Genomic DNA, 15,602 nt, shown 5'->3' on the forward strand with positions numbered 1-15,602 from the left:
GGTAGTACATTTTAACATTTTTAGAAGCTCTTTCTATAAGACTATAAAATAATAACTAAACTATTGTTGTATATAAATTAAATAAGGTTTTTAAAATGTTAAAGAAACTTCATTTAAAATTAAATTAAAATGCAGACACCCCCCTCCCCTCTGGACCGGTGGCCAGGACCCGGGCAGTGAGAGTGCCACTGAAAATCAGCTTGCATGCCGCAGGTTTCCTACCCCGTTGTAATCTATGGGTCAGGTTTTTCCAAACAATTCTGCTGCCACTTAGCCACTGAAATACAAGAGAGATTTTTCACAAACGTTCAGCACCCAAGTCGTACACTCTATGTATCCTGAAACTCTGGTTGCTTCATTTGGTGCTCCACTGGGAGACCGTTTCTTTTGCAATGCCAGCCGCAAACAGCCAACAGACAAATAGGGGATGTTGGTAGAAAGAAAGAACACTAAAACAGAAATTGAGTGAGTAACACAATTTTCACAATCCCTTATTCTCCCAACGCTGACCCTGTTCTACTCGCATTTGTTCCAGATACCCCTCGATGACTCAAGATTTAATAATAGCCAAACCAAACATGCCATTAAGCTATCCTATTCAAGGAGTAGAGGTGATGCCGCTACACACGATTATGATTCCAGGTATACTTGTTCTGTGCCTTTTCCTAGCCTGCTCATGGGCTCAACTTCCAGCGGAATCTAAGACCTTGTCTCTGGTACATACACTCTATATGAAATAGAGGGGCTTTGTTCTTCAGAGTAAGCCAAGTCCAATACAGATGCAATGAAGACCTAAACCCTTCATACAAAACTGCTGAATTCAAAATCCATTCCCTGACACCCAGAGATCTGATTTCATTCCAGTAGAGTGCACAAAATGTCTGGGATGGGTTCTTCAAATAATAACCACATGTCACTGTATACAGAGCATTTTAAAAAACAATTATGAAAAGGGCTGAAACAGTGAAGATCCCATCTGCATTTCAGAATAAATCTCTCTCGACTCATTTGTCATCAAAGCGCAGATCAGCTCTTCCATCTGAATGCAAAATTGTTCCTGAAAAGTTCTGTGGTAGTTGGTTTTAAATTTAATCTCCCCACTGATTTTAATTGCTTCAGATGTTGGAATCTGGCAAAATTATTGACCTTTGGCTTTTATAAGGTGCAGGGAGTGATGGAAACCTAAAGGCTGGCTCTCTAGCTGTGTAAATCAGTGTCGCTCCATTGACTTCCCTGGCTTACGCTTGTTGAAGATCTAGCCCTAAATCTTTAGCGTTGCCCCAGTGCAAAAATACTGCTGACATTGTAGATTTCTTCCAGGATAAAATTGAAGTGGAAAAATGCATAGAGAAGAGCTGTTGTTCTATTTGTATCCAGATCTGTGATCACATTTCAGATGGGCTGACAGGAGTCTTGTAAGGGAACAATAATCGCTTGAGTCAAAACGTTGGTTTTAGACTTGTTACTTACTGTCCCTTACATATGTTTCCCTTTGTTCTTCAAGGGCTTGGTTTGCATGGAGTGACTGAAGAAAAGTACAAGGTATCTTTCAGGATGTTGCAGGGAAATTTGTAGTTCAGGGTTACCTTGGCAAGTGTGTAAGATGCTTTGAGATCTCTCTGAATGAAAGGGGCATTAGTTTTACATTTCTCATGAGGTTTTCCTCTTATTACCACTCTCTCACTAGCTTTACTGGAGTTAGGGTGCTAAAAGTAGCAGTGTGGACATTGCAGGATAGATGGTGGCTCAGGCTAGTCAGCTGAGCTCCAACTTGAGTGAGTGTGGAGCAGGCAGGCTTGGACTCAAGAAGCCTGCCTGAGTTGCCACCTGTGCCACAACATACCACACTGCTACCTTTAGTGCGCTAGCTCAAGGGAAGCTAGTATGAGTATATCGACATGGGCTGGGAGGCATCTTCTCAGCTGCAGTGTAGACATAGATAAATCATTAGAGATCTTACCAAGATCAGGGCCCCACTGTACCAGGCACTATACAAATACAAAGGGCTGGTCTACGCTCAGGCCGTGTCTATACTAGGAATGGTCTACCCATATAGGTCTAATGGTAAGGCATACTGGCAAGTTGGTCCTAGTGCAGACATAGCTATGCCAGCAAACCTGTGATGTTACTGATTTAACTTATCTCATACACCTGAGCAAAACAAGCTGTATGGCAAAGTTGGGCATGCCATGGTATAACTGCTTCTATGCTAGGGGCTTTTGCTGGCATAGCTCTGTTGGTCAGGGATCCCAGCTTTTCATGCCCCTGGCTGACACAGGAGCACTGGCAGAAGTCTGTCATGTGCACTTCAAGTTTTGCCGCTCTATGCTGGCATAGTTAAAGCAGCAACTCCCCCTAGTGCAGATGTAGCTATACTGTTATAAAAGTGCTTCTGGCAGTACAGGGTATTCCAGCTCCACCAATATATGGTACCCTGAAACCATAACTATGTCAGCAAAAAAAACCCACATCCTTAACTAATATAGACCAGCCCTTAGTTAGACAGTCCCTGCCCCAACACACTTTCATAGACACCAAGGAAGGAAAACAGAGGAGCAGAGAGAGAGAGAGAAAGTCACTTGCCCAAGATTACCAGAGCCAGGAATTGAATTTAGGTCTCCTGTGTCCTTTTCAGTGGACCACATTGCTGTGCCTAGCTAAGGAAGGAATTCTTTATAATCTCACAGATTTAATATTCCACTTCATGGGCTAGTCCCTTATACAGTCAAGACCTATTTTTTTTCTTCCCACCCAGTTCACATTTTAAAAGCATGTTCAAATGTTTATTTTAAAACTTTTTCTGAAGCCAGAGAACCACCTTGTACATTGGGAGCCAGGAGGTGGCTGTTTTATTGACCTCCACAGCGATGTTGTCTTTTTAGTGAAACCGAGGGGGGGGGGGGATGACAGTGGTGGGGTCAGATCTCCTTTCTCTTCCTTCAAATGAGACAGTTCTGAAAAAGATGGCCATGTGATCAACCCAGATTAGGGAGGGAGGAGAGGGGAAGCCTTGTGATTTTACCATGATGCCTAAGATTTCCACCTGGCACTTAACGCAGGTGATCCTGCGAGCATCTCTGGGAACCCTCAGTACGCTTGCTAATGTCTCTGATGATGTTGTGAGAGGACGGGGCAAGAAAGAGCTGCTCATCTTGACCTCAGATGTGGAGCTGCTGAATTTCATCCTTGAGCATGTCACATACACCAGTGTGGTCTACCAGCTCACTGCAGTAGATATGAGTGAGTATCAACTGGACAATTTCTTCATCCCATCCTTGGCAGTTACTAGGCCACTTTCAAGCATCTGCTAAACTAACTTTACCTCCTGGCAGGAATCTTTCTGAAAGACCCATTATTTAACACAGCATGAGCAGAGAAATAGATGCAGGATGCCACGATCCTCCATAGCTGCTCTTCCAAAGTTTTGGCGTATTGGTGAGCTCCCTTCAATGCCTGGCTTCCTAGTGAATCGGGGCTTCAGGCTTTGGCTTCAAATTACACATTAGGTGAAGCAAGACTGCCAAACCAGGAGACTTCGCGGTAGTTGGCAAAAAAAATGTATCCAGTTCTTTGAGTCAGAACTCTTTTTTTCTTTTTCTGGGCTTCCCACATGTCCATTTTCCATCACGGAGGCTGGAAGGTCATTTAACACTATTAAAATCAGGGGATCCACTTTTATCTATTCCAGCCTAAAACATTGCCAGGGAACAAATGGATTTCCAATCAAGAGAGGTGGAGGTTTCCACTGCGTCCTCAAAGATCTCCAGAACACTAGAAGACTTATGAGTGATGCAACTTTCCTCTTCTGCTTTTCTTGTTTTCCAAGTGAGTTTTGAGAGCAGAGATCATGTCGCTCAGTTTCCTGTGATCATCCGACAGCCCAGCCTTCCAAAGCTAATTGATCCTGGAGCAGGTAAGTGCTCCAGAGTGCCTCCCTGTAGGAAACCCCTTTTGCCCTTTTAAGGGGCTGTCAGAGAGTGACTCCAGCAAGCTGACAATGGCTGATGGTAAATCCTTACTCCAGACTTTACTGTGGTAGAAGTTAGTTACTCTTTTAGGCCTGATGCTGGGCTTCTAAAGTCTGTTTCTGGTCTCCTGATGCCTCTCCATTCAAAAACGTATGTAAAATAGACAAGGACTAAACACGTCAGCATCATAGTTAATGTTTAGTGGCCAGTTGGGTTCTTCCAAAGCTTTGTCCACTGAAAAGCCCTGAATGAACGGACCTTTTTAAACATTCTAATTCCGGAAAAACCTTGGATTGGCTTCAACAACACTTAGTGTACTGCCTTCCATTTGAGGATCTCAGTGCACCTCACAAATATTAGCTAACCCATGGGATGCCTCAGATCCCTCCCTCCCTTTTACAGATAGGGAAACTTAGGATGATTTGTTCAGAGTCCAACGGTTGCTGACCTAGCACTGTTGCTCTTCCCCGTGGTCTGTGGCAGTGCTAGGAAGAGAACCCAGCAGTTGTGATCTAGTTCGCTCTACTAACTACATGCCCACCTTCCTCCTGCAGGTAAGATCTTTCAGGAATGGTGAGTAAAAGCAAAGAACTGCAATAAAATGTTACCAGCCTTTGTCACTTCCCCGTTTTACGGTTACAGATAGGAAGATCAGCTCCCTGGTGACTATCACGACGAAGACTTTCTTGCGCTATCACAAACTTCGGCGCCTCATCAAGAGCATCCGACAGTACTACCCTGACATAAAAATCATCGTTGCCGATGACAGCGAAGTCCCGGAGAAGATCATCGAAGAGAATGTTGAGCATTACATCATGCCTTTTGGAAAGGTCTGACTCTTACACAGGACTGGTTATGTAGCCAGGTCTCAGCCTAGGTCCTCCATCTTTCTGTGACACGCAGGCTTGTTCGTTGGTGAGAGGCCACATCCTAAATAATACACCTTATTAGATGGGATTTTTTTTAAAGCTCCTAAGTGATTTAGGAGCACAAATCCTAATGAAAGTAAATGGGATTTATGTTCCTAAAACACTTGGGCACTCTTGAAAATACCATCTCTTATTAGCATTTGGATTATGGTAGTACATGCAGCCCCCAACGGAGACTAGGGCCCTGTTGTGCTGGGAGCTCTACGGTCACATAATAAGAGACAGTCCTTGCGCCAAACAGCTCACCGTCGAAGTAGATGATCCAGACAAAAGGTGGGAGGGGAAATGGAAGCACAGAGAAGGGAAGGTGACCCAGCAGAGCCAGGAATAGAATCCATGTTTCCTGAGGCCCACTCTTAGCCATCCACAAGACCACACTGTCTGCTAAGGACACTTAAGACTTATGTGCCCAGTTCCATCCCCCCAAAGAAATGGAGTGGAATGGTTCATGGGATTGTTTGTGTTGTACAGAATCTTTCACCTGTAGGCCACCAGTTCAAATTTGTATCCAATTATTGTTCTGTGACCTTGCACCATGGCTGCTTACCTAGGATAGCTAGGACAAAGGAGACTTAATTCTCCATGTTAGTGTATGGGCTTTACCACCGGTACCACAACAATTTTAACTTAAGCTACTCTAGTAGTGTATGAGATGAGTTGATGGTCTTAATCCAGTTTCTAGTGGTTTACCAACCCATTAATCTTCATGGATTTAGTCAACCCGTTGTTGACTATAGAAAAATTTTGGCCACATCTTGAGCTTTCACAGACATAAGTGGGAATGGTGGGTGTCCAGCACATTTTGTGAATGGAGCATCTTGCTGTGTAACTATTCAAGCTATTCAAATAGTTACACTGGTTCACTGGCCTGTACTGCACGATGAAAGATCAAAGTTGAATGTTTAAGGCTCCTGTCTGTCCTCCATACCCCCTTGGCTGGCAGCGTGGGACAGGGCATGCCGCAATGTTGCTCAAAAGTGATTTCCTTCATGCTCATTAACGAGCTTTAGAGGCAGTTCCATCCAGTCCTTGGCCAGCAGTGGACTTGCTGTGACGTGGGGGTAGGAGGAGGAGAGACAATGAGGGAATCTTGAGGCTCCATAAGGCACGTGAAGAGCCCTGGGAATTATACAAATACAGAGATGTTATAGGATGGAGACTGAAGTCTCCTGTAGAAAAATCACCTAATCTAGTAAATTAAAATCCTACAATTGTAAAAATGTAGGGCTGGTTGGGACCTCAAGAGGTCATCTAGTCCACCCCAGGCACTGAGGCAAGGCTAAATGTACCTAGACCCTACCTTCCAGGGGTTTGTCTAAGCTGTTCTTAAAAACTTTCAAAGATGGGGGTTCCACAACCTCCTTAGGTAAATACTTCCAATGCTTAAGTATCCTTATATACTGGTTCTTCTATCACATGGGCAAGTGATTGTGTTACTATAAAGTCACTCCTTGTTGCAAAGATGTCCTGTTTTGTTCTCATTCCCTAGTTCAGATGACCCTCCTTTTCAGAATAGTTTCTGGATAAAAGGGATTTGCACAGAGCTAAGCAGCTTTTTGTGTGTATGTTTGCATATATATACAGCTGTTCTGACCCTACCCTTCTGTGTCTTGGGGATTCCTGTTTACCAGGGTTGGTTTGCAGGAAGGAATCTTGCAATATCTCAAGTCACAACCAAGTACTATCTCTGGGTCGACGATGACTACTTATTCACCGAAAACACCAAAATTGAGAAGCTATTGGACGTGCTGGAGAGAACAAACTTGGATATGGTAAGGAATGCAAATAAATTGTTCCCTTGGAAAATGTTCCAGGCTTTTTGAAAGAGCGCAAGTGTCACAATGGGTGCTGAGCCTTTGAAAATCGGGTTGTTAGTAGGGAAAATGAATATTGCTTCCATCTCTCAAAATGTATTCCTCTGCAGACCTGTTTTCGTCTTCTGCTTATCAGATTATGCCAGAAATCTTCATTATTGTAATAAAATACTTGCTTTCAAATGATGGGGAAAATCTTGTATGGATTTTTAGATTGACTGTGACCACACCAGAGGTTAGTGCTATCTGGCAAAATATTCTTTGAGGATGGTGTGTGTGTGTGTTTCTCATCTATGTTACTTGGCTGTCTTCATGCATTAGATTGGTTTCATCTTATCAAAAAATGCACCAATTTAAAATGGGCACAACCATTTGATCCTGGATATTTACTACTTAGTTCTGGGTATCTGCCTCTTTTCTGCATTTTGTTTCAATACCACTTCATAGCAGGCAATAGTTTTGATGCAATTGGTTCCTGATCACTAAGCTCACTTCTTCTTCTGCAATGAGATTCCTGGTTTTGTTCAAACACTAGAAATCCTCCTCTTGAAAAGTGGCATCAGTTTGTGCAAAGAGCTGGACTCTCCTTGGCCAGTTTTGGAAAAACAGCTCCGATCTGGATCACAATCTTCCTTCACCACCCATTCACCTTAGATCGTAACTCGAGAGAGAATACTTACCTTAGGGCAGCAAGAATGTTTGTTTGTTTTTAAGCCAGTTGAAGCTGTTTTTGATCCCATTGAGTATTTTCTTGATTCAGAGGTTTTTTTAGAGTTTCTGGAAAATGTTTCTACACCTTAGGCTGTGACAGTTGACCTGAGAGAGTGGACGGTTGAGAGGATTTATGGAACAGATAACATGACCAGAAGTTATAGGCTTTCTAATCCAACCCAAGTCCTTGGTGAAGGGTAACAAGTTTGCAATGAGAGCTGTTTGGTGCCCTGTGTGAAAGAGTAGATCTCAGTGCATTTCCCAGTAAACAACCTACTGTGTTGCACACACACACCTGGTATTTATTGGCCGCTTATCGGCTGTGTTGTCAGTAGGGCCAATGAAAGAATGTACCATAGAGACAAGGCTCCATGGTGTGTCTCTCAGTCAGGTGGGAGGGAGGATTGTCCTGCTTCTGCATATACTGTGTCTGATCCGGGGCCAGAACTTTGGTCTCTCTAGTGGTCCCAATCCAGCAGCTTTCACCAACACCTACACCATATGAGTGGAAACAATACTCCTGTTGCAGAACAGTAACAATGAGACTTCAGGAGGTTGGACCAGTCAATGGAAGGGCTCTTGTTGATGTCAGCGGCTGTTAGCCTGGGCTTTGAGTCTGCCAGGAGATGAAAAGCAGTAACTGAAAAATGTGGGTGATGGTCTTGCTCTCCAGGTTGGAGGCAGCGTGAATGGGAACACCTACAGTTTTCAGCTGCTGTATGAGCAGGGTGACGACAGCGGCTGTCTGCATTTGAGATACGGCTCCTTCCACAAGTTGGAAGGGTTCCCTAATTGCGTGGTCACCAGTGGTGTGGTCAACTTCTACCTGGCTCATACAGACAAAAGCAGACACGTCGGCTACGACCCTCTTCTGCAAAGAGTAGCTCACTCAGGTAAGCCACACGCTCTCTTTCTCAGAGTGTAGGTAAGCAAGATGTCAGCAGGGCCGCCGACGTGGGGGACAAACGGGGCAGTTGCCCAGGGACCTGGTACATTAGAGCCCGCACCCCTACCCCAGCCTGGTGAAAGTGAGTGAGGGTGGGAGAGAGTGAGCAACAGAGGGAGGGGGGATGGAGTGAGTAGGGGGCAGGGTTTTGGAGAAGGGGCAGGACATGGGCGTGGCCTCAGGGAAGGGGCAGGGACTGGGCAAGGGTCTTTCGGTTTGTGCAATTAGACAGTTGGCGGGCAAAAAACCCAGAAAATTTTCAAATATGATAAAACCTGATTTTAAAAAACCAGACACATTAAAAGAAATGCATCATTCGAAGTCACTTTTTGTTAAACCTTTTCAGATGAAAAGATTTCATAAAATGTAAGGCTAGAATGGAGTCACCCCCTATACAGGAGGTCAAACTAGTTTAGCACAGGTCACCAACACTACGGGCACAGCAAGCCAAATCATCAGAATTGGACCAAGTATTCCAGCTCTCAAGAGACTGACCTGTTGTGTCACAGGTGGAGAACAGGGGCTGAGGTGCATTAATGCCCAAGGCTCCTGCAGAGCAGGGAATTAAGTGACAGATACCTCCAGATGATCCTAGCAAGTTTCTACTTTTTCTAGTGTGTTTAAAAAAAACCCCACCGAACTTGTGCATGGGTACAAATGACTCCTCACTGTGCAGGCCAGAGGGAAGTTGGCTCATTTCTGAAAAAAAACAAAGCCCTCAGATTATTTTGGGGTTAGAGAAAATCATTTCTCCAGAGTAACTTTACACAAGGTAGCTGGTGGGGGGCTGAGATCAGCACTAGAGAGGCAAAGAGCTCTACTGGCAAGAAAGCAGAATTGCTGTCTTGGTGCTGCTGCATGAAGGTAATTGTCCTTTGCCTCCTTGCGTCGTGACATCACTTGCACCAGTACCAAGTCAAATGCTACTATGCTAATCTGGCCGTTAATTGCACGGGTGTAAATTGTGACCCAAGATGTGGGGCAATAGAGGATCAGGCCATAAGCCTTGCATAGCACGGCTCACTGTGTTTGTTAACCCATTAGCTTTGTGACTGTACATGGATCAAATACAGTTGAGAGTGCCTCCCCTAGGACCAGCCCTCGGGTGATGTAAACTGGTGTGGCTCTACTGAAACCAGCGAAGCAATGCTGAGTGAGAGCAGCTGTGGCTCTCATGCGCTCTGCATAAAGTGGTACAATCCACTGCCATTTAGGCTTAAAAGCCTGATCTATCCAAGCCAGTGCTGGACGTTACTGGTGCCTTAGGTTCTCCTTTTGGTTCTCAAACCACCCAGACCCACCACTCGATCTTGGGATCTGATTTTATTAAATCATCACAGTTAAAACGTCAGCGTAAAATCAAAACAAGCCCTTCTCCCTCTCCACAGCTGCTTCGGGCTCTTGCTGGGCTCAGATACTGCTGCTTGGCATCCCTTAAGGCAGGGGTCTAAAACTCAGTTTATCTTAGGGCCAGGGCCAGTCCTCAAATCCTCCCAGCAGGCCAATGTCACTCATGCTGCCCAGAACCTGCCTCTCCCCCTCACCTGCCTAAGACTCTGAGATGTAGTTTGGGCCGGGGGGGGGGAGGGGAGGTCTGGGGTAAGGGATTGGGATGCAGGCTTTTGGAGGGAGTTTGGGTGCAGAAGGGGTGAAAGGTTGCGTGTGGGAGGGGGTCTGGTGCAGGCTCTGGGATGGAATTTGGGAGCTGTGGGTGTGGGGAGGGGATGCAGACTCTGGGAGGGAGTTTGGGGGCTGGGGGAATGTGGGGAGGGTATGTAAACTCTGGGAGGAAGTCAGGGGTGCGGTGCTTACCTGGGGCTCCAAGGCAGGGTAGGCTGGGGGGCTTCTGCACACTTCTGCCCCCAGGCACTTCTGCTGCAGTGCCCAAGGGCGCTCGGGGCAGGGGCAGTGTGCAGAGGCACAGCCCCACCCTGGGGCCACAGGGAGAAGCCGGCAGCCACTGGAGCAAGCAAACAGACGCCACTCAGCTCCGCTGCACTGCTGGGGCTCCTGAGTGGGGGAGCGCCCGGGGTGGGAGGTGGGGCCAAGGGAGAGACTCGGCCCCAAAACTGCTGGAGCCCCACAGATGGGCCACAGGCCGGGAGTTTGAGACCGCAGCCTTAAGGCATCTGGTCTTTGCCCCTAGTGGAGGTGCTCTAACTAGGCCTGTCTGTCTGGCTAGGGGATGGGGTGAACCCCTTCCTCTGTCCTTTGTTCCTTAACTGGACCCAGCAGACTTACTTTCATCTGCCCCAAAGCCCAGCCCTAGGTAGTCCCCTTAAAGGGCCAGGTCTCCCCAGGACAGCCTGTTTCACAGCTAAACTAAATGGATGTTTGAAATAAAGAATTAGCAGCTGCTCCTGATTTTCTTAAAACATTTAATTATTAAACTTAAAATAGGCTAAATGATGTTTAATGACTAGGCTATTAAACTAGCTTCAGGCTGCCTCCCTGAGCACAGCTCAGAGACAGGCACGCTTCCAGACTCCGGCAAAGTTCATAATCAAAGAACCGCCCTGACCAGGGGCAAACCAAGGGGGTCCTAATGAAGGCAGCAGCGACCCTCCAAAGGAATGCACCCAGAGTTGGTGACCCTCCCCCACCCAGCCACGATTCATCTCTTAGAATACTATGAAACATTTGCAGTTAAAACAGGGAAATGCCACAAAAGATTAGCGTCATCCATGTTAACGCTGTGGCTAGACTCCACAGCGGGCATCTGCACTGAACTTTGAGGTGATTTTAGACATACTCACACTAGCAGGGCTCAGAATAGCTGCATACAGGCATAGGTGGTGGCACAGGCTTCAGCACGGGCTACCGTCATGAGGACATACCCTGGGGTGTTAGTACAGCCTGGGTTGCTGTGTCTGACACTGCTATTTCTAGCCACGCTAGCACAGGTTTGGCTTTCCATGCTGCCGTCACACCTTGACTGCAGTGTACACATACCCACAGAGATTCGATTCTCCTAGTGTCCACAAGTGAATGGACCTGGTTCTCTAGGCCAAGCCGTAGCATCTTGGTTTTAGATTCCGAGAACCCGGGGTTCAGTTCCTTTACATGGAGAAGTGATTCAATCCTGAGTGGACCATACAGAGCCTTGTAAAATAATTTCACAGCCATTCTTTTGGAAATGCAGGGTCACTTAACTTTGCTTTTCAATTTTTTTTCTCCCCAGAATTTTTCATGGATGGAGTGGGCATCTTGCTTGTCGGTTCCTGCAGTCATGTTTCGATTGGTCACCAAGCACATAATCCCTCATCTGAGCCCAACCTGACTAAGGTAGAAGACCAGTATAAAAGGTTCCGGACCAACACCCAAGCACAGGTCCAATTTAAACTATCTTTGCACTACTTCAAAAACCAACTGAAATGCTACTCAACAAGATAACCCTTTTACCCTGCCGTTTGCAATTTCTATGGTAAACTCCCTGATACCCATGGCAGGCGTACGCTCTGGGCTTCAGCCTAATTGCCTTATTTGTGCCACACTGGATGCCCTCCTTTTGCACCTACCTTTCTATAAACTTTTTAATGGGCTGAATTTGGGATTCTAGAATCGCTTGGCCCAAACTTTAAATGGACAATGCAGTCGTGTGTTATCTGCACTTGGGTCCTGCTACAAGCCTTGCAATGTTGTTTCCTCATAGGGTGAGGCAGCTTGGCTACTACTGAGCAAGATTCTTCGTGGTCCTGCACTGTGTCCTTTCCAGCCAGTGCAGAGTGAAGGTGGGTGGGGCGGAATTCCTACTGGTTTGATCAGGTAGCACTCCACATCCTCCCTGCATTTGAATGGATTATCAGGGATGCACAGACTGTCTGATGTCCTTCTTGGAGGAGTAACTGGAACGTTTGCTCTCAAGCTGAGTGCCAAAAGCACAATGATTTTAATGTTTAGACTGAAGAGCTTGGTATATCCTAAATGGAGTTAGTATGTTGTCTATGCAATGTTTGTTGAGAATTTCTTATGGTTACTCCTTAAGTAAGGACCAGAGTGGGAATGTTGGAAACCTGGCTCAGTTAAGAAGCTTTCACTTAAGAGGAGGAAAATGCAAACTCTCCTAACTGTCCTGCCTGAATGCAGTCCACGTTCATGTGACCCAAGTTCTTTTCATCTGCTAGCTCTTGGCCTATGTGAAATGGTGAAGTTCAGTTCCTAGTGGGCAGCTAACCACAACATCAAAAAAAACCCACCATTACCACAGTGGTGGGACCTGGATGCTAATCTCCGCCAAGAAGTAAATGCCTCAAGCAGACCACGGGTCTTATGCATCAAGGCCCCATACTTCTGACGAGAAGAGAGAACTGGGCCTTGGTATGAAATGTTCTGACATTGGGTAGGCAAATGATCTAGCTTTGAGTTTTGCTCAGCTGTTTTGTTAGCTCCTCTCTGGGTGTCTTGTAGCCTGTGAGGTCGTTTGGGCAGGGGCTATCTCTGTTATGTTTGAACAGCACCCACCGTGATCGGGGTTCCTTTACACTACTGTGATGTGGATAATTAAAATTGACTTAAAAAGAGAAGTTTCCTCATGGTTCTGAAAAGTCCTTCTATCCATTCATGCAAGAGCTGAAATTCTTACCCTGATCTACGCTTGGGCGGTGGGGTGGGGGGGCAGCTACGAGAATAGTGTAGCTGAAGTAGACATATCTTAGATCAAATTAAAATTACTTACTTCACATCCTCGTGGTGCTGGATCAACCGCTGCAGCTCCCTCATCGACTTTGCTTCTGCCTCTTGCACTGCTGGAGTTCAGCAGTCGACAGGAGAGCGATTGGGGATTGATTTATCGCGTCTACGCTACAAGCAAGAAATTGATCCCTGATAGATTGATTGCTACCTGCTGATCTAGCGGGTAGCATAACCATACCCTTAGTGCACTGTGTCCCCCAGGGGTGACACTCAGAGCTTCCTACATTATGGTGATTAAAAGGATTTTCTAGTACACTTACTATCCTTTTACAATTAGGTAAGAGATCGTGTATTCTCATTGCTGCAGTGTTCTTCTTAAAAATATTTAAGATGGGTGCTTTAAAAGCTACCACAAAAAGAAAAGGGCCCTGCTTGAAAGCCAGCCCTTCCTGCTGTCTGAGAGTCCGGGTGTGAAATACAGTTGAGGTGCATAATGATACCTCATGATTGGAAAGACAACTTTAGTTGTGGCAGCAGAATACAAAGCACTAAGTTAATATGGATAGGGAGAAACCCTGTACATACTTGCTCCAGTTTTTAAACTTGAATGGCTGCCACAGTTAGTTCCTCGGATTCACTTTATTACTGGAGCACCTCGAAGCTCCCACCGAGATCAGATTTAGGGCCACGTTTTGCTAGCCTCTGTACAGATGCATGGTGTGAGACCATCTCTGCCTACAGAGCTTACAATCCAGGTGGAGGAGATAGGCAGCATTACTGAGTAAGCGCTTCGGTGACCATGAGTGTCTGAATTTTTGCCAGCACTAATGTTCTTGGAATGCAAAGTAACACCAAGGGTTTTGAAAAGTGACATGACTTTGGGTGACCCAGTGAAGACTCCATTTCTAAAGGCCCCACTTCTTAGAGAGTGGGTGCTCGGCACTTTCTGAAAACCAGCTCCCTTGAAGATGCCTTCCACAGCAGGCCCTCAAAATCACTAGCCACTTCTCTCTTTGTACTGCAGTAGCACCTGGAAATCCAGCTCTGACTGGCCCTTCAGGGTGCTAGGCACTGCCCTGGAGTCTCTGCAAAATTTTTGTTCTGAGAGTGTTTGTTCCCAAAACCCTGTGATCTGAACCTCTGCATTAGCTAAATCCCTTCCTCGTCTCTCATACAGGAGGACAAGGAAAATCTAGAGGTGCAGATAATAGAGAAGAGACCCCTGGGCAGGGCTCGGAGGAGGATGCAGCTGTGCTCCCAGCTGTGAGGGAGGCCATAGTGCAGGGATCCCCCGCAGCCCCGCTGTTACAGTGCAGGGACGAGTGAGTGGGGCCGACTCCTGCAGGTGCATGGTGCAGTCCTGACACAGCAGAGTACTGGCCAGGGGGTTCTGTTCTGTCCTGCATCTTGCACCTGCAGGAATCGGGAACCCTCTGCAGCCCCACTGTCATGGGAGTGAGTGAGCAGGGCGGGGCAGAGCAGAGCAGAGACCCGCTAGCCTGGACTGCAAGGAGGCCGGCATGTGGAAGGCTGCTCAATGACACTTGCCAGCTCAATTATCCCAGTTCGCAAGGGGCCAAATCAAATCCGGATTCCCCATGCTGTTCAGCGAATCGGAAGTAAACTGTATTCAGTAACAAAGCTGTAACACTGCAGAGAGTCCAGTGAGGCATCTGTGATAGTGTGAGGCATGCAGGTCTGTTAAGTCCATGCTTGGAGTCATAGCAGCACCCACCCATCCACTCCTCAGCATCGCTGACCTCTTTGTTTCTCCTAAGAATGGAGATAAACACACACAGGTGCAGTATAACTTTTTTTTTTGCTTTATTTTTAAAAATGAAACAGTGGAGTAAAGCGGTTTGTGGCAAAACCTAGCTGGAAGAAAAATGGAGCCCGCGTCCATCCACAATCACAACTCCAGATCTGAGCCAACTAACCTGCCTCACAAAAGTACAAGGTAAAGAACATGGAGCAGTAGGGGAAGGGAGAGAAAATAAACAATCAACCGAAGGGAGGAAAAATATCATTACAGTCAAGTACAACTTTTCGATGGATAGTCTGAAATTGCATTGGATCAGTGACGGGGTGGGGTGGGGAGGGGAGCAGCACTTTGTTCCACGCACCTGTTTGATGAACTCAATCAGGTGGACTAGCTACTCCCCATGTCTCCCAGTATCAGGAATGAGGGAGTACAGAACAACATGGCAGCTGACTGGGGATTTCAAAACCAGGATAACTGCAATATGGATTAGTTCTACCTCTCTATCTGCACATCTGTGTATTGAACTGTCCTAAGCTTCAGATGATCATGTAAGAAGTCACTTTAGTCACACAAGCCATTCCTGTCTGGTTGTTACTTTTATAATCCAGCCCTGACTGCTTTATCATTAACACACGCTGAGCACTGGTAAAGGCGAACCATCCAGATTTCACACCACCTAAAAATACTTCCCCGCTTCAAAGGGACACCATCTGGGGTGCAAAGGTGTCGCCACAAGCAATGTGGTCCGAATGGCAACTGAATGCCAGTCTATGCAAAAGTGACCAGTCATCACACAACCAAAGCGTCCGCTGAGACAGAGGAGCTGAGAGAAGTTGTACG

The 15,602-nt window shown here is 46.3% G+C and overlaps 2 protein-coding genes and 1 long non-coding RNA gene across 16 annotated transcripts in view; 2 read left to right on the forward strand and 1 right to left on the reverse strand.

The window, feature by feature from the left end:
- The window catches only part of LOC127040692 (beta-1,4 N-acetylgalactosaminyltransferase 2-like), a 76,057-nt gene extending 63,920 nt beyond the window's left edge, over nucleotides 1-12,137 (forward strand). For 7 of the 12 annotated variants that reach the window (XM_050935189.1, XM_050935187.1, XM_050935185.1 and 4 more), the window contains exons 4-11: nucleotides 536-642; nucleotides 1,505-1,542; nucleotides 3,060-3,240; nucleotides 3,827-3,913; nucleotides 4,611-4,798; nucleotides 6,529-6,669; nucleotides 8,096-8,315; nucleotides 11,550-12,137. In XM_050935189.1, the coding sequence (XP_050791146.1) occupies nucleotides 536-642; nucleotides 1,505-1,542; nucleotides 3,060-3,240; nucleotides 3,827-3,913; nucleotides 4,611-4,798; nucleotides 6,529-6,669; nucleotides 8,096-8,315; nucleotides 11,550-11,761 (1,174 nt within the window). In that variant the 3' untranslated portion in view covers nucleotides 11,762-12,137. The remainder of the gene's footprint in view (nucleotides 1-535; nucleotides 643-1,504; nucleotides 1,543-3,059; nucleotides 3,241-3,826; nucleotides 3,914-4,610; nucleotides 4,799-6,528; nucleotides 6,670-8,095; nucleotides 8,316-11,549) is intronic. The other 5 variants (XM_050935191.1, XM_050935190.1, XM_050935192.1 and 2 more) reach the window with 5 other exon arrangements.
- The window catches only part of LOC127040693 (beta-1,4 N-acetylgalactosaminyltransferase 2-like), a 136,153-nt gene extending 123,562 nt beyond the window's left edge, over nucleotides 1-12,591 (forward strand). Inside the window, exon 16 of one of the 2 annotated variants that reach the window (XR_007771518.1) lies at nucleotides 12,134-12,591. The gene's annotated coding sequence lies outside the window, so the exon portion shown is untranslated. The remainder of the gene's footprint in view (nucleotides 1-12,133) is intronic. The other variant, XR_007771519.1, reaches the window with a different exon arrangement.
- Nucleotides 1-12,682, reverse strand: part of LOC127040701 (uncharacterized) — an 86,563-nt gene extending 73,881 nt beyond the window's left edge. For both annotated transcript variants that reach the window (XR_007771531.1, XR_007771530.1), the window contains exon 1: nucleotides 12,585-12,682. This is a non-coding gene — a long non-coding RNA (uncharacterized LOC127040701). The remainder of the gene's footprint in view (nucleotides 1-12,584) is intronic.
- Nucleotides 12,683-15,602: the final 2,920 nt, after the last annotated feature.

The sequence above is a fragment of the Gopherus flavomarginatus genome, chromosome 25 (assembly GCF_025201925.1).
Source record: "Gopherus flavomarginatus isolate rGopFla2 chromosome 25, rGopFla2.mat.asm, whole genome shotgun sequence".
NCBI classification, from domain to species: Eukaryota; Metazoa; Chordata; order Testudines; family Testudinidae; genus Gopherus; species Gopherus flavomarginatus.